The following is a 17,607-nucleotide window of genomic DNA, read 5'->3' as shown; positions in this document are numbered from 1 at the left end:
GCGCAATGCTGCACATGTAGTGTCTGACTAGAGAGGATTCGTACGAGAGCTCCTATCCAAGGTCGTACCCCCGCTCCAAAACCAACTCCTACCCCTGCTCATACCAAAGCTCCTATCCAAGGTCGTACTCCCGCTCCTATCCCCACTCGTAATAGGGATACACGCTCCTAAAAAGGTCGCACCCCCGCTCCTACTAGGGCGACACACTCCACAAAAGTTCCCGCTGTTTTGTCGTCCAAGCCTGAAACAAAGCCCGCCAAAAGGTCTAAGATAAAAGTTTCCACAAAAAGTTCGAAGAAGCCGCTTGAAACAAAAGACCATGCACAAATGGATGGAGAAGAGCTGGCATCTTTTTTTTTTGGCTCGGGCCGTGAGCTGCCGTTTGCCCTGATAGTCAAGAATTAGTCATAGAGATGAAATTTTAGACGATGTGCCCGCGGGCAGTACTACTGAGGACCACTATGGCCTTCTTGTATTAGTTTTGGTGAAGTATCACAACAATAATTTTAATGAACCTGAATCGGAGCAAGCCTCTACATTCCGGATTCATAGTTACGTTCAAACATGAACACTTACTTCATGATAATGAAAACTTTTTCCAAGTCATTTGGAAAGGTTTGTACCTCTTGATAAACCTTCGAGAGATGAATGCCAGCATAGTAAGAAGCTATGCGTTGTGAATATATAATTGATATAGATGCGTTAATACGTACGATAGTAGCTATGTAGCTTTGCTATTCTCATACATTTTGTTTACGTAGGTTCAGTTTTACTAGACTCAAGAAATATAACATCAACACAGATCTCGTCGACCCTCAAATGGCTTCGCGGCAGTCAATAGATTCCAACAAGAGCGTCCTCGAGAACTACATCACCCATGTGATGGATCTGGCTGAAGATAAGAAGTTAATCCTACGAGTCTTTAATAAATGGTAAACTAGCTACTGATGCATCTTGTTTCACGAAATTGCTTGGGTTTACGCAACTAACTTAATCAAATTTTAGCTTTCACTAGATTCTTATTTGTACCTCAACATTGGATGGCAACGTCATAATGAGGAGAGAAATTTGAGGATGCGAAGAAACTTATTGACAGGTGATTGTTCTTTCATATCGTCCATATTATTTACATAATTTAAGAATTTTATGGCATTTATATTGTTTAGATCATTTACCGCATTTCACTCGAGGGGTAAAAATGAGGAGAAGATCGGTTAAACGTCGCTAACCCATCGCATTTTTCTCCCGGTTAGTTTTACTAGCACTTATACTAGTGAGACTAAATTTATTGTATGGATAATGTACGAAAGTAATTAATATGATCTATGTCTCAGTGCCACTAGCAGCATACTGGATCCATCTTATGTGACTTTTATGTTGCCTATCATATGGATCTAATGGGCAATATGGTAAACCATGACAAATTTAATTGGTATGCAAACATCTTATATTTCCATACTTTGTACCTATTTTGATCTTACGCTTTTATTACCTAGCATCCTGGCTTCGGCGTATCTCAGCTCCTGTCGCATAAGCCACTTGAAAAGCTATGCAGTGCTCGTCTTTGGTACAAAACGTGCTTAAAGAGAAAGGAGAGTTCCACACTACTGCTTGTGATGTTGCAAATATGAAACTGTCTATGCTATATAGTTAGAAAAATGTCTTTATTCTTTGAAAACTTCCAAATAGTCGATAGTGCTTTCTACAACTGTAAATTATCATGCTATTGTGTGGTGGACATTTTGCGAGCTGTGTATGTGTATATATGTTGATATGTGGTTCCCATTGAGATCGAGTAAAGAGTGATGATTCTATGCAATATTGTGTATGTCTATGTATGTTGTTGCTCCTATGCACATACACTCCCAGGGGCGGAGGCAAGGGGGGGCGAGCAGGGGTCAGACACCCCCCAATGCGTCGCCCCCCTCAATATGTTGAGGCGCATGTAGTAGTATAATTATACTAATGTATGTACTAATTGCCGTATGTAATTACTGATTACTTGGTAAGTACTATATCTGAGCACGCATCAAATCTCAGAAGGCAACAAACAGCCCATATTTTACGCATGCCTGGATGCAGGGAGCAATCAGCTCGGAGCCTAAAGGCTTTACTTTCGTAACTCATACTTTGTTTGCTAGAGTTTGCGCTGCCGCTCGCACAGCACAGCAAAGTCTCTGATCAATTCAAGCCCTCAGTTTTCTATAGGTACGCCTAGTAACTAGTTCTAATTTGTTGGACTAATTACTTCCTGGCAGTCTAGTTATTCAGTATACGAGCATGCACTATGGCAACATATCAAATTACTAATCTAACATTTCTTAGAAAAACAAATGAACGGCTAGCCCTACATTTCCTATATTTCTTTGTTGTTGATTCCATTAAAGTGTTCAATAATTTTCCTTCAATTTAAAATATGGGACAATTTGTACTCCCGCCAATCACTCTCTACGGATGTATTATATTGTAATGTTGAGTGGCAATTTACATTCATTTAGCCTTCCCTGTGTAGAAATGGAGAAAAATAATTAAACTTGCTCTACTAAGTCTTTTACTATGCGTAATTGGCAATGGAAAAAATTTAAGTTTTTAAACGCGGCCTCGCCCCCCCTATACCCAATTCCTGGCTCCGCTGGAATGAGCTGACGTTCGCAAAAAAAAAGGCAACGGTAATGGCAGCGTGCACAAAGCGAACATACCCCCATAATGTAATGTAGCGAGCAGGGCCACACGTGAGTAGTAATCCGTATGCTAGTAGCGTGCCAGCCAGCTTGCTACCATTGCAGCTAATGGCAGCGTGTCGGACGGGCTCGCAACTAGTGTACCCCGTGCCGGGTGGGCACACGATTGGTAGCATATACCACTGGGGAGCCCGCGACTGGTAGATAAATTTCACACTTAACTAGTAGGCTTTTCGCTGCAAATCTGTAACTTAACATGTATAGGATATGGTACTGTTCATGGGTATAAAAATATTGTTGTACTCTGCTCATATAGTTATGGTACCTGCGGGTACATCTACCCGTAGGTATGATGCAGTCGTATGAGGTCGTAAGCTCGAGCCAACCCCTCCACTTTTTTTACACTACTATGTATATATTGGATCAATTGCTTCTCAAACAAAGTTGATCCTAAAAAAAAAATTACTCGGTCATCAAAAAAAGATACCTCCTACTTATCTAGACTTTGGCGTTAAAGTGCAAAATTGTCAAATAAATATAGATTTTTGTTCTGTTAGACTATTTTGCGAGGGAGCTTCAGAAACTCGGTTACCGGGCGGTAAGAGGATTTAGCAACAGATAGCCAAATCCTGAGAACATACCTTGACAATGCATTCTTAAGATACAACGTACTTGCGAAAGGGAAGAAGTGCAAGCCCGAATCCAGGCATTAAGGTGCAACGTACATTTGCGAAGGTTTCTTTAGAAAAAGGAGAAGTCGAACCAGTCAAAGTCATCATCACAATCGAACTTCAGGGTCTTGATCCGGGCGAATTTCGCCCGCAGGACCTGCTCGTCTTGCTCTTGCATCCCATAGCAATACGTCAACGTAAGATCTTCCAGGAGAGGACAATTCTCAAGGACAGCGGTTAGTCCTCCCAAGGTGAGGCCAACGTTGTTAAGTTCAAGGGAACGAAGCTCCTTCAGAGATGATTCTCTTATAAGACTAGCGAGACTTGCACTGAAGACATTGCCGCAGCACACAAGCCGAAGAGTGGTTAGTGAGGGTGACCTGCAGAAAAAATGACGATCTTCTCACAAAAGCGGAACAATGAATAAATGTCACCGTTTGAGGTACTACAGTTAGCGCTAGCATGCTATTGATTAACACAATTTAGAACTGCAAGCAAGCGACGAAGGAAAACACACCTTTCCAGGATGTACTGCATGAGCTCGTCGGTGACAAACGTCCTCCCGGCAAACTCCCGAAGCTGCCCATCGGAACGGTCGACGGCTGCCTTAGCCATGGCGCACAAGTCAGCATGTTCCTTCTCGTCGAACCTTAACATGATTCTGTGGTACCCCATGTCCACGACACGCCACACGTCTGGCACCTTGGCGGCTTGGAGCCAGGAGCGGCACACGAGGCCAGCGCCCCTGAGGACGTCGACGGCGTTGAGCCTGACGAAGACGAAGGCAAGCACGTCGAGGGGCAGCAGAGACCAGTCCCTGGTTGGCGGCTCCTCCGGCGCGGATGGCCGCGGCGCAGCAGCGTCCATCTCCTGCGATTTGGAAACCCAAAACAGCCCGACCGTACGTCCCACGTATGTGAACTTTATATATCTCAAAGGTTGGTGATTGTTGCGTCGCCTCGTTAACGAGTCAGAATCGAATTGATTCGCAAAAAAAAAGAGTCAGAATCGAATCGATCCAAAACAATCATCAATTAATCGATCCGATTAAAATGTGGATTCGTATATTGCTAAGCGATACAGAGTCAGAATAATCAATCCGAATAATCAGTTGATCCGATTACAACATCGAGTCGTGCGGGGAAGGAGATCACCAAAGACTTTTTAAAGGAAAATGCTTGTCATCCGCTAACCGATTCAACACGCAAAAGGTCGGTCGTTTGGGTCAGCACGCTGCCTCGTGTGATGTTTAGAGTATTTTCACCCACGTTCCCAAAGCATGCTCAAATGGCGTTGGATCGACCGTTTGGCGTGTATTTTTTTCGTGCCGTATTTGGGGGACGCGATGGCCCACAAACTTGTTTTTACATTAAACTACTTTCTTGCATTTTCATTTAATAGAGATGAGGAACATTACACAAACTAATACATAATTGGGAACATGATTTTACACAAACTAACACATAGTTTGGAACATGGTTTACAAACTAATACATAGTTAAAACATTGCAAAATGAGGAAACCTTACTATAGTTGGCCTCACAAATTTGTATGTTCGCTCCCAAGAAAGAACACTCTCAGGCACACTCAGTCACTCAAACTGAAAAATCCAGTTGGTAATGATAAGGAGAACTCTGCCGAACCCCCGGGGATCACGTGCTCCGTTCCTTCGCCTCCTGCATCCAACATGTGTCCCGCGGGGCCCACCCTATCTTCTCCCTCAATGCACCACACCTTCTCTTCCCATCCCCATCTCTCTCCTCCGACCTGCTCGTGCTCCTGGCCGCCCCAACGACCTGCTCGCGCTCCTGGCTGCTGGCGGTCGTCCTCCTCTGCTCCGATACCTTCCTCCTCACGATGTTTTCGTTGTACTCCGTGGTGGCGGCGCGTCCTGCTCCGCTCCGACCTCCTCGCACCGACATAATCCACATCTAACACAAAACTAATACATAATTGGGGACATGGTTTTACACAAACTAACACATAGTTTGAAACATGGTTTACACAAACTAATACATAGTTAAAACATTGCAAAATGAGGAAAGAACACTCTCGGGCACACTCAGTCACCAAACTAAAAATTCAGCTGGTAATGATAGTCATGTTGGTTCTATGCAGGGAGAACATACAGAAACCTCCGTAACCATTTTTGCTGTGAAGAAAGAACAATCATCGTCCTCTTTGTAATCGTCGTGGTAGTGACGGTGGCAGGACGTGTCGTCGAACACCTTCACGCTCATCTCTCGTCGCCTTGGTAGGAATGTCAGGACGCAACCGGCTTGGAGGTCGTGGAAGCGTGCGAACTTCTCCCAGTCGGTGTGGAGGTACATCTTGTTGTGCCCGTTGAAAAACACATTCACCGGCCACCGGCAGAAGCCGCAGCCAGCCTCCCACAGCTACAGCGCGGCCGGCTCGTTGCCGAAGATGAACTCGGTGAACTTGTCCGACAACCTCTGTATGCCGAGTGGGTCGCCATTGAGAACGACGATGAATTCGAACTCCCACTCCCCCTCGAAAGACGACGATGTCGCAGGCGACGGCGACCGTGCATGCCTTACTGCTCCAGCATGGCCACGGCTGCGACCTCGGCCTCGACTCTACCAGCTATGGAATGGCCCTCGACTCTTGAGATAGTGGTGGCTAGGGTTGGGGAGAAAGGCGCTAGGATTTGTCTGTGAGGGACGATGCGAGAGCGCCCCTCTTTATAAGCCGGAAGGAGGCGAGTGAGCGGTGGAGCTCATTAATGTCGGCACGGAGAGCTAGGCGCGACGAGACGCATCACTGCGCCTCTACGAAAACTGCACCGTCGCTGCGCGTCAATAACTTCCGTCGCGCGGTAGGCGATGGTTAGGTTAAATTTTCATGTGTCAATGATGCGTCGGGTCCGCCACTCCCTGCCTCGCTTCTCGCTGTGTCCGACGTGCCCGGAGCGTCCCCACCGGGGACGAGCTCGGGGCGCCGGACACCGTATTGGGCCGCGTCGGACGGAACGGACCTTTGGGGGCGTGCGACTGGAAACGAAAAAATGTCCGGCGTCCCAAAATCCTTTGGGAGACGCTTTGGGGAACGTTTTGGGATGTTTTTCGAGGTTGTCAAAAAAATCGAGGTTGATTGCCAAGGATGTAGAAGTGGGATAAGTGTGATGCGTGTCATTGACTTTCATTCTAGACTCTAGTATCTCTTTTTCCTTCTTAATAAATCCAAGTTTGATTATCCCACTTATCCTATTTGCACATCCCTACAAATTGCTGTCTAGTTTGTTGCCTTCCATGCAGAAAGAACGGACAGATAGAGTAGCATAGACAATTGTCCCATAAACTACAACCCGATCCTTACATCAAGCATCATAATAAAAAATGACAAGTTAGCATGGCTTTTATATGATATCTCAGTTTGCTTTAACCTTCACTTAGTTGGATTACGTTCGTTGCACCACCTAAAAGTTGAAGTGAAAACTAGGAAAATGTAATAATCATTAGGACTATAAGATATATCCTCCTAATCATATCTTGTTTAGGGGGGCTCGTACGTACACATCGATTGTGAAAGAAGCAGTTCTTAGGTCTGCTCATAGAACGGACAGGAAAAATAAATAAACCCGTAAAACACAAACTTATATAGATGATTACCATCTTACATCATGGGGCATTCTGCTGAACTGCCGGGCCTGGAAATTTTTCAGCTGCAGAAAAGCTAGTTGGTATTACAAGATCGTTCCCATGGTAAGTCTGGCCAGTTTATGCACTATTGATGTTGGCATTGCCCCCGCCCATGACCTGTACCAAGCGAGCAGGCGACAAAGGTGACATCAGATGCGTCGGCAAACGATTGTCCAGGTTTGAGTGCAGCAACATCAGCTACTGGTCCAGTAGGGCGCAGCTAAAACAGGTCCCCAGCTTCAGTCGCGGCACATCTAAGCCAGATCTTGCTCGCGGCCTGCATTCTGATCCTGCACACTGATCATGGATTCTGCTCCTGCTAAGACTCTGGCTGCGGCTACGTGACCAACTCCTGCCGCGTGACCAGCTTCTGCTTCTACTATCCAGGCTTCTGCTATCACTTCTTCTGTCATAGCCCGCTCCTGCCTGACACTTGTCACCAAATCCTCGACAATCATCCTATCTTCCACATCCATCTGAGACAAAACGATCATGTAGGCCTCAGCAGATGTAACATCATTAGTAGAGTGTTTGGTTCCTGCCACAGGCTGACAACACTAAACTACCTTAGCTTCTTTGCTTACTCTTGGCTCATTCATCATAGACCCAACCTTTTTATTTTTTGACAAAGTTCAGTCTAAGGTTGTTGTTATTCTTCTTGGCTTATTTAAAGTAGACCAAGTCACCTTCACTGTGATTAATGCAAAACCAGTGCTAATCTCTTGAGTAGCACGCCCATGCTGCTTTGCCTCAAAGCAACAGAAATGTTCAGCAGGGACGCACGAGTCTGCGGCTACCGTAAACTTCAACTCCATCTGATCATCGCTCGCTACAGCAACCACATACCTCTTTAAGCCACGTGACTCACCAATAGCACCATCAAAGAGCCGGATTTCTTCATGTAACCCACTGGTAAAACAACTGAGACGCATGCTAAAACTGCTTTGCACTTGTGATATGACAACTTCTATGGTCGCCTCATATGCAAAGTTAAGACGTGAGACACCAACATCAATTGCGCCACAATCCCCATAAATGCGAAATATGAACGGGGTACGATCCCATGTGTCTATGTTATCCAAGTATGATACACCATCAATCACCTGTAGATCTTCTTTTTCATGTTCGCCTGCCTTGATCCTCATGTCATATTCGATTAGAATAGTACCAACCAATTCGATTCCTCGCTTAGGGCCAGCCATGTTGATGAGAGAACCCTACATAACCAAATAAAAATAAGAAATATCTAAATCTGAATACTCCACTTACAATGTTTTACTTGTCCCAATATTTAAAATTCAGTTAAAGGCATGTTTTATAATTGATGATGGCCAAGATTTTTTCCCACCTATCAAACAAAGAAAACAATGTTAGAAAAGGACATCGGCCCATGCTATTTATTAGATTTTATTTTCGATCCAAATACTTAATTGGATAAGCCTGTAAGAAATAAATGTGGTGATGGGATCATTCATGCTATGCATGTTTATATGCCTATAAATAAATGGAATCAACTTTTTCAAAGTTTACTTGATAGCAACAGAGTCCCGAAATATTCTATTTGATTTACTATTTACTAGCTGACTAAGTGATACTTAGTTTCATTATTTTGATTTGTTCTTATAGCAAATCATCATTTCATAATACAAGACTTGGTATAGCAGTGGTTTACGGTCATGGACCATGTTTTTTCTTGGCTCAATAAGATCCCATGGACCAAAATGCCTGCTTCCATGATGGGTTATTAATAGAATTATGCATAGAAAAAAACTCAGACATGTACACACCTGCTTCAAGATGATGGGATCATCCCTGCTAAAATGGACGATATAGTTAAGTAATGGATTCATATTATCCCGAGCTGCGATGTATCCATACAACTCGACTGAGCCAATCTCTGCAGGAATATTAGCCAACCTTAATGACAAAAACTGCAACATGTGACGACTTGCGTGTGACTCGCAAATTCCATTGTGCATTCTGCAATCTGTGGGATCTGAAAACATCATTGCCTCCAGCCAAGCTTCAGAAAAAATACAAATTTTATTAGAATTGGAAAGTAATAAAAGAAATGAATGTTTTTGCCATACGAAAAGTTAACATGCCATTTAAAGGATTCCATGGTCCTAATTCATCTCATCCAAGTGAAACTATCGATGTTCTTTTTAGTAAGAATTTTGCTCCCTTGAAAAGTTTTATTTTTCTAGGAAAACCCAAGGAAAAAGGAAGTAATATCAGGAGTCCAAGTTCAATCATGTTTGCCTTGTACAGGCAAGGAGTCCATCCAACATACGTTTTTCCAGTGTGTGGTCTCTAATAGAAAGTGGGAATCATAGAAATCCATGTAGGCAGTAGTTTTGAATCAATGGTTCGGTTTTGGATTAGTAATGAGAAACATGTGGTGCTTAAATGTTCAGTGAAGCAGCTATGCGGTTGCTTTGGAAAGTATGAAACCATTTGTGGTTTCGGAATGGAAACTGCCCTCATTTGGCAAAGCATGACCCCATGGTTAAGATCTGCACACTGCTTTGTCCAGCATGAAAGTTGGAATACTACAATTGGTGGGTGTCAGGGCTGGAGGCATTCGCAGTCACACCGAAAATGCTCGTATGGATGCAGACTGGTGCCTCTTGCTGAAGAACCTTTCAGGGCTCGTTTGATTCGCAGGATTTTCCGAATGCAGGAATAGGAAACACACAGGATCCGGATGACATGTCCTCTCCAATCCTACAGGATTTTAGATCCACGAGCATTTGATTGCAGAGGAAAACCAAAAGAATTGTAAAAAGAGGTTGGAGTGAAGGGAAATTTTCCTTCAAAACATAGTGCAAATCAATCATTTGTAGGAATTCCAAAGGATTGCAATCCTATGAATCAAACAACCATTGTAGAAAAAAATCCTATGGATCCAAATCCTACAAAAATCATACACAATTCCTTTGAATCAAACAAGCCCTCAGTGTTAATGCTTGCTGGAGAGCGACAAGAAGCCTGAAGAATCAGAATAATGTGAGGAGGACGAGTAGGAAGTGGGCTTGGCTGCACTCTGAGCTGCACGGTTGTATCTTCCTATCTTCTGCAAATCATGCAGAGGGCATGTGCTCTGAAAAAAATGGTCTGTTATTATTTTCGTCTTGATGCCATGCAGTGGACTGGAACTCTAAGAAAAGAGAGTAATATCTAATCACCTCAGGTAGGAAAAGGTCCATTTATTGCATAACCCCATAAACTATACGACGGTTCACTACACTCCAATAACTACCAAGAGTGGTCATTTCACCCCTGATGAAATTTATTTTATTTTGTTTTCTCTTTTTGTAAGTCCTCTTTTACGTTGACTTTTTCCCGATGGACAGCATATCCTACATTATAAATGTTTTCATGGTTTTCCAAGAGTATATCTGCATATGTGGGGAGCACCAATGGTAGAATCAGCGTATCTACCAGGTCTAGGGCGGAGATTGTAGGGGAAGGAAGGGGCGGTGTGCGTGCGGAGGCGAGGGCACCGGCGACAGGGCGCCGTCGTGCGGCTTGGGCGAGGCAGCGGCGCGAGGCTGAGGCGGCGGCTAGGGTTTGGAACTCCGACTCCTTGAGGAGTCGGCAACAAAATATGTTTATTGCTTGCTTGTTCTTGTCGATTACAACTCGTATATATAAGAGAAATCTGCTAAACCCTAATCTGCTAATTGGGCTAAGCCCCTAACTAGGCCTGGCCGGCCTGACCGGTGGGCCCTCTCCGGCGGTAGACCAGCCCGGTCATAACATCTCTCCCCGCCTGCCCAAACAGCTCGTCCTCGAGCTGGTAGTCTGGATAATGCTGCTGGAACGCCTCACGTGACTCCCAAGTTGCCTCCTCAGCAGGAAGGCCCTCCCACTCCACCAACAAGTGCCAAACATCACGACGTAGCTGGGCACGCAGCACCTTCGCCGGGCTGGGAAGTAAACGGCCTTCTGCCGTCGGTGGAAGTGGCGGAGTGGCGATCGGCGGCGTGCCGCGGTAGGGCTTCAGCAGCCCCACGTGGAAGACGTCGTGAATGCGCGCCCCATCAGGCAACTGAAGGCGGTACGCCAAGGTCCCAATCCGCTCCAAGATGACGAAGGGCCCTGCATAGCGCGGACCAAGCTTGCGCTTGGCCCGCGGGTTGAGAGACTGGTGAGAGTGGTGTAGCAAATGCAACCACACCCAGTCACCGACGGCGTACTCCACGTCGCGGTGACGACCGTCATAGTAGTGCTTGGCGACCTGCTGAGCCTGGACAAGACGTTGTCGCACCTCAGCTAGCATCTCGTCGCGGGCGCGGATGAGCTCGCCAGCGACCTCTGTCCGTGCCGATGCCGGGTCCACTGGCAGAATAGGCGGAGGTGGCCTGCCGTAGACCACCTCGAATGGCGTGGCGCGCAGGGTGGAGTGGTATGAGGTGTTGTAGTAGTACTCCGCCCATGCAAGCCAATCCACCCAAGCGCGAGGACGATCACCTGTAACACAGCGCAAATACATGGCGATCACCTTATTGACCACCTCGGACTGGTCATCCGTCTGGGGGTGGAACGCCGTGCTGAACCGGAGTTGAACCCCCGCCATGCGGAAGAGATCCCGCCACACGTGCCCCGTGAACACCGGATCCCGATCACAGACGATGGACGAGGGGAACCCGTGTAGGCGGACGATGCCGTCGAAGAAGGCGCGGGCCACCGACAAGGCCGTGTAGGGATGGTCGAGCTGCTGCCGCAGAAGCTGGGCATCTGGCGCGGTCGCCTGACGGACGCGATCGAAGAGGGCGAACGAGGGTCCCGAGCGTATGCATAGCAATCGCCCCTCCGAGACGCCCTCGGCCGTGTCTGGGTCAGCGTCGCGGCGAGACAAGGCGTCGGCCACGGTGTTGAGGCGTCCAGGACGGTACTCCACCGTGAAGTCGAAGCCGAAGAGTTTGCTGATCCACTGATGTTGTGGCACCGTCGACAGTCGCTGGTCCAAGAGGAACTTAAGGCTGTAGTGGTCCGTGCGTACGCGGAACGAGCGCCCCCATAGGTAGGGTCGCCAGTGGCGCACGGCCTGTACCAAGCCAATAAGTTCCTGCTCGTATGCCGCGAGCTTAAGATGGCGTGCGGCAAATGGCCGGCTGAAGTAGGCGAGAGGCCCGTCGCCCTGGTGAAGGACGGCACCGAACCCCGCTCCCGAGGCGTCGCAGTCGACGATGAACGGCTTGTCGAAATCCGGCATCTGGAGGACGGGTCCCGTCGTGAGGGCCCCCTTGAGGGCCTCGAAGGCCGCGGTGGCCTCGTCGTCCCAGGCGAACGCATCGCGCCTCAGCAGGCGCGTGAGTGGCGAGGCGATGAGGCCAAACTCCCGGATGAACTTCCGGTAGTATCCGGCGAGGCCCAAGAACCCGCGTAGGGCGCGCGGGGAGTGCGGCATCGGCCAGGCGGCGACGGCCGCCACCTTGTCCGCATCCATCGCTACCCCGTCGGCAGAGATGACGTGGCTGAGGTAGGCCACCGAGGTCGTCGCAAACGAGCACTTCGAGCGCTTAAGGTGAAGTCGATGCGCTCGAAGGTCGTTGAAGACGATGGCGATATGCTGCAGGTGCTCCGCCCATGATGCACTGTAGATCAATATGTCATAAAAAAAACCAGCACAAAACGGCGTAAGTATGGGTGGAGGACGTCGTTCATCAGGGCCTGGAAGGTTGCGGGTGCGTTGGTGAGGCCGAAGGGCATCACCACGAACTCGAAGTGGCCATGATGCGTCCGGAACGCCATCTTGGCGATGTCCTCCGGGTGCATGTGCACCTGATGATAACCTGATCGGAGGTCGAGCTTGGTGAAGAACCGCGCCCCGTGGAGCTCGTCGAACAGCTCGTCAACCACCGGAATCGGGAACTTGTCCTTGAGCGTGAGGGCGTTGAGGGCACGATAGTCGATGCAGAAGCGCCACGTGCCATCCGACTTGCGCACCAACAGCACCGGCGCGGAGAACGGGGACGTGGAGATCCTGATGATGCCCGCGGCCAGCATGAGCGCGCACTGGCGCTCCAGCTCGTCCTTCTGCAGCTGTGGGTAGCGGTATGGGCACACCGCCACTGGCGCCGACCCTGGAAGCAGGTGGATACGGTGGTCACACACGTGTGGGGGCGGCAGGGCCTGCGGCTCCTCGAAGATGTCGCCGTGCTGCTGCAGGAGGTGCGTCAGGAGGGGGTGCTCGGCGTCGTCGTCCCCGGAGATGAGCTAAAGCTGCGGTGCGGTTGTGGCGCCCCCGAGGCCCTCCCAGCGGATGTGGCGACCCTGGCGCCAGAAGGACATCGTCAGGGCGTCAAAGTCCCAAAGGATTGGACCGAGCGTCCGCAGAAAGTCGACGCCAAGGATGAAGTCAAAGCAGCCCAAGTCGATGCCAGCGCACGTGATGACGAAGTGCTCGTCGCCGATGGTGAGGGGTACGTGCTGGACCACCCCATGGCAGTGAAGACGGTCACCGTTGGCCACGGTCACGCGGAGGTGATCCCCGCCTGTCGGCTGTAGCGCGAGGCAGCGCATAGTGGCGGCGGGGAGGAAGTTGTGCGTGGAGCCCGTGTCCAGCAGCGCCACCAGGGTCTCGCCATGTATCGTGACCGGTAGCAGCATTGTCCGCTCGTGGCGGATGCCGGCGAGTGCGTGTAGAGAGACGACGAAGGCCGCGGCGGTCGGCTCGGCCGCTCGGTCGTGGAAACCGTCCCGGGCGTCGTGTCTCCCTCCTCCACGTCGACTGTCTCCAGGTAGAAGAGGCGCGGGCACACGTGGCCGGGCGTATAGGGGTCGTCGCAGTTGAAGCAGAGCCCAAGGCGGCGGCGTTCGAGCTGCTCTGCCGGGGTGAGGCGGCGGAACGAGCGAGTAGCCACGGGGGCGGGGCCGGTCGGTCCAGGTGGGGCGGGGCGGGTGGCAGCCGCGGCCGCCGCGGGCCAGGGGTGCCTGCTGAACTGCCTGTGCGCGACGCTCATAAGCGCGCGCGTAGTGCATCGCCGTCTGGAGGTCCTGCAGGGCCTGGAGCTCCACGTCCACACGGATGTGGTCAGGAAGTCCGCCAATGAAGAGCTCGGCACGCTGTTGCCCCGTCACCCCGGGTGCATGGCAAGCGAGGGCCTGGAAGCGGTCGGCGAAGTCCTGCACCGTGGTGGTGAAGGCCAAACGCCCGAGTTCCGCCAAGCGGCTGCCGCGGATCGGGGGGGACGAAGCGGAGAAGGCAGAGCTCGCGGAAACGGTCCCATGGGGGCATGCCACCCTCGTCCGGCTCGAGGGAGTAGTACCACGTCTGGGCAGCGCCACGGAGATGGTACGAGGCGAGCCAAGTCCGGTCCGAAGCGAGAGTGCGCTGCCCTCGGAAGAACTGCTCGCATTGGTTGAGCCAGTTGAGGGGGTCCTCGACGCCGTCATAGGTGGCAAAATCCAGCTTGGCGTAGCGTGGGGGAGCGAGACCGGCGGCGCCCTGGACGGGGTACTCCGCGCGACCAGCGAAGGGCTCCGCAAAGCGCGAGTACGTCGGCTCCGGGAAAGACGGTCTCGGAGGGTCCCCGGTGGCCGTGTAGACGGGAGGAGGCGCCGGTGCGGCCGAGTAGACGGGCGGGGGCTCCGTCGCGGTCACCCACGCCGGTAGCCGGGAGGGCGACGGCGGAAACGGCACCCGCTGGATGGGGACGCCCTGGGGCAGCGAGGCGGGGCCGGCGCTGGGACCCGGCTGCCACGACGCCCACGGCGGCGGAGGCGGCGAGGCCGAGGGCGGCACAGGCACGCCTTGGGCGGAACGAACCGCCGGCGCGGCCGGGTAGGCGGTGAGGGGCAGCGGCAGGGATGGCGAAGTCATCCTCGCGTGCCGATCAGGTACGGGCGGATGCCCTGTACCGCGGTGGCGAGGTCGCGGATGGCCGTCGAGAGCTCCTGCTGCGAGAGGAGGGGAGCGGCGTCAGCGGCCTCCGCCATGGGCGTCGCGGCTCCCGTGGAGGGCGGCGGCGAACGCGGCGGCAAGTGCGCGGCGGCGGTGGAGGCCGGCGGCATCTCGGAGGTGGCAGCGATGGTGGCGGCGGGTTGGCCCGAAGACATGATCGTAACCGAGGAAGCTGATACCAAATTGGTAGAATTAGCGTATCTACCATCTCTAGGGCGGAGATTGTAGGGGAAGGAAGGGGTGGTGTGCGTGCTGAGGCGAGGGCGCCGTCGTGCGGCTTGGGCGAGGCGGCGGCGCGAGGCTGAGGCGGCGGCTAGGGTTTGGAACTCCGACTCCTTGAGGAATCGGCAACAAAATATGTTTATTGTTTGCTTGTTCTTGTCGATTACAACTCGTATATATAAGAGAAATCTGCTAAACCCTAATCTGATGATTGGGCTAAGCCCCTAACTAGGTCTGGCCGGCCTGGCCGGTGGGCCCCCTCCGGCGATAGACCAGCCCGGTCATAACAACCAAACCTGGCTAACATTTTGTATGCACACATACGTCCTAAAAGGAATGAAATGATGTAGCAGAGGATATGAATTTTTCACATATTAAAAAGGTAACTGAACACAATTGGGGAGGGAGGGGGGGGGGGGGGGGGGGGAACAGGGTAAACCTGGACTGGAAAATGGTTTAGGGAGTTATCTGGACAATCAGAAGAGGGAGGAGTTATAATGTCTGGTGAATCACAACCGGAAGTGTGCTATCCTGTGCTTCGGGGCGAGGTGGGATCGGGGCAAGAAATGAGGAGTCCTAAAAATAATGTATTAGATTTGTCTAGCCGCAATTGTTATTCCCTCCGTCCTAAAAAGGATGTCTTAATCTTAATTTTTCTAAATTCGGATGCAATAGTGCTAGATACATCAAATTTTAGAGAAATCCGAGGTATACTTTTCAGGACAGATGGACTAGATGTTTCCTACTTTTGCAAACACCAATCAGTGAAACCCCTAGGTAACATTCTACAACATTTCCCTTTGTAAGTGCCATCAACAACTGCCATCAATTAGTAAAGTAAACAGAGCAAAGCAAAATTAACATCGAGATTCCATGAAACAATATATCAGTTGACACTACAGCTTCAAAGAATCCCTAATACACTGTAACAAAATAAAAAATATCACTTACTCTCATTACGGTCAGCAATACGATAGTCAATTTTCCAATCGTCTGTGCCGCTGTATATGGAACCGTCGCGATGGCTGCTATTTGGAAATATCTCCATTAAATAATCAGGTGTCGCTGCTGCAACCACAACTTCTCCTGATGTATCAGGTTTGCTATCCATGACCTCCAAGGTTGTCCCAGAAGCATCTTTAAAACAAAAACTATCGTTCCCGCTTCTTTTCCTCTCATCTTCAACATTATTGGCGGGAGGGGCATAGCTACAACGAGTAATGACCTTGGTCGTATCAGCATCCTCCATGCCTTGGGTAATGGCAGAGTGCTTGCTCGGGGAAACAATAAAATCCTTGGCATGAGAAGAAGAGAACTCACCTAGAAAGACGGCGGCTAGGTGAACTGAATGCAGGGAAGCCTGGAGGAACTCGTTGTGCAAGCGCTGATGGCCTCCAGCGAGGCGTACCAGATGCAGTGAGGAGAGGTGGAGCTGTATATGCGAAGCGGTTCGCTGAGGTAGGAGTGGTGGCGACATTGGAGAGACGAGGAATCCAGCGTGAGAGGAATTTCAACGGAACCATCTCGTATCTCGATTGCCGGTCTCTTTCCGCAGCTGCGGCGGCGGCGGGGTGGCAAGGGGTGAAGGGGATGGGGTGCATCCGACTCTCACGCGGCCCAGCTCGGCCCAGGCAAAACGTGGCACAGGACACACGTCCGGGCGTCTTGCTCCTCGAAGGCCGGAGTGAAGATGGCAGATTCTTAGACAATTTAGGGCATGAGCAGCGGAAGCACCCACTTCATACTTCCCCATGAAAAAAAGTCGCCTGAAGCATCTGTGTTGATATTTTTGCCCCAACGGAAGCATCAGCCTACCACCACACTGCCATAAAAAAGCAGGAACGCCTGTCATGCTTCTCTCTCTCTTCTCAGCAGGAACGCCTGTCATGTTTCTAGGCCGCCACAGTGCTTTGAGGAGTACAAGAAGAGTGTTTAGAGTTCAGCAGCAATGTTCATCGGTGAAGGATATATAGATGCTAGCTTTCTGTACATTTTTTCTTCTTCTCGCAAGATCTACAGTGAAGGAAAGTGTCCTTATGGTGCATCGATGTGCAGAATACATCGAATCTGATCGGGAAAAAAATGGTGCAATAAGTTGTATTCCCTCAATTTCAAATTAAGTGACCCCGATTTTATCTAGACAGGAAATCTAGACAAAGCCACATCACTTTATTTGAAACTGATGTAGTATTTCCTGTTGAAGACTTAATTTGAAACTGAGGTAGTACTCCCCATTGAAGACCTAGTTGCTTTTTTCACGTGGGCTACATAAAACAAAAAATTCTGGCTTTATTTAATTTAAAGTCAGGTTGTTTAGTCCATTATCTAAAATACACAAACTTTCCCATGGTATTAAGGATACTCATCAAGAACTAAAATTTCCAAAACCACATAACAGTTCAGAAAGCTCTATTTGAATCTCTGGACAATGTGTCGTCAAGGGAAAAGCCAGAATTCAAACA

General features: G+C 49.9%; 2 protein-coding genes across 2 annotated transcripts; both read right to left on the bottom strand.

The window, feature by feature from the left end:
* Positions 1-3,422: 3,422 nt before the first annotated feature.
* Positions 3,423-4,219, bottom strand: LOC127319654 (putative F-box/LRR-repeat protein 23). The gene is made up of 2 exons (XM_051349624.2): positions 3,870-4,219; positions 3,423-3,732 (listed from the first exon to the last, which is right to left on the bottom strand). The coding sequence occupies exons 1-2, from the start codon at positions 4,217-4,219 to the stop codon at positions 3,423-3,425; spliced, it is 660 nt and encodes a 219-aa protein (XP_051205584.2).
* Positions 4,220-7,643: 3,424 nt separating this feature from the next.
* LOC127319653 (uncharacterized) lies at positions 7,644-16,680 on the bottom strand. The gene is made up of 4 exons (XM_051349623.2): positions 16,466-16,680; positions 16,097-16,353; positions 8,799-9,034; positions 7,644-8,228 (listed from the first exon to the last, which is right to left on the bottom strand). Exons 1-4 carry the CDS (start codon positions 16,666-16,668, stop codon positions 7,644-7,646), a joined length of 1,281 nt encoding a protein of 426 aa, XP_051205583.1. The 5' UTR covers positions 16,669-16,680.
* Between the last annotated feature and the right edge of the window lie 927 nt (positions 16,681-17,607).

Source organism: Lolium perenne, chromosome 4 (genome assembly GCF_019359855.2).
Source record: "Lolium perenne isolate Kyuss_39 chromosome 4, Kyuss_2.0, whole genome shotgun sequence".
Taxonomy (NCBI): domain Eukaryota; kingdom Viridiplantae; phylum Streptophyta; class Magnoliopsida; order Poales; family Poaceae; genus Lolium; species Lolium perenne.
Note: the sequence above shows the minus strand (reverse complement) of the source record. Positions and strands in the feature narration are given on the sequence as shown.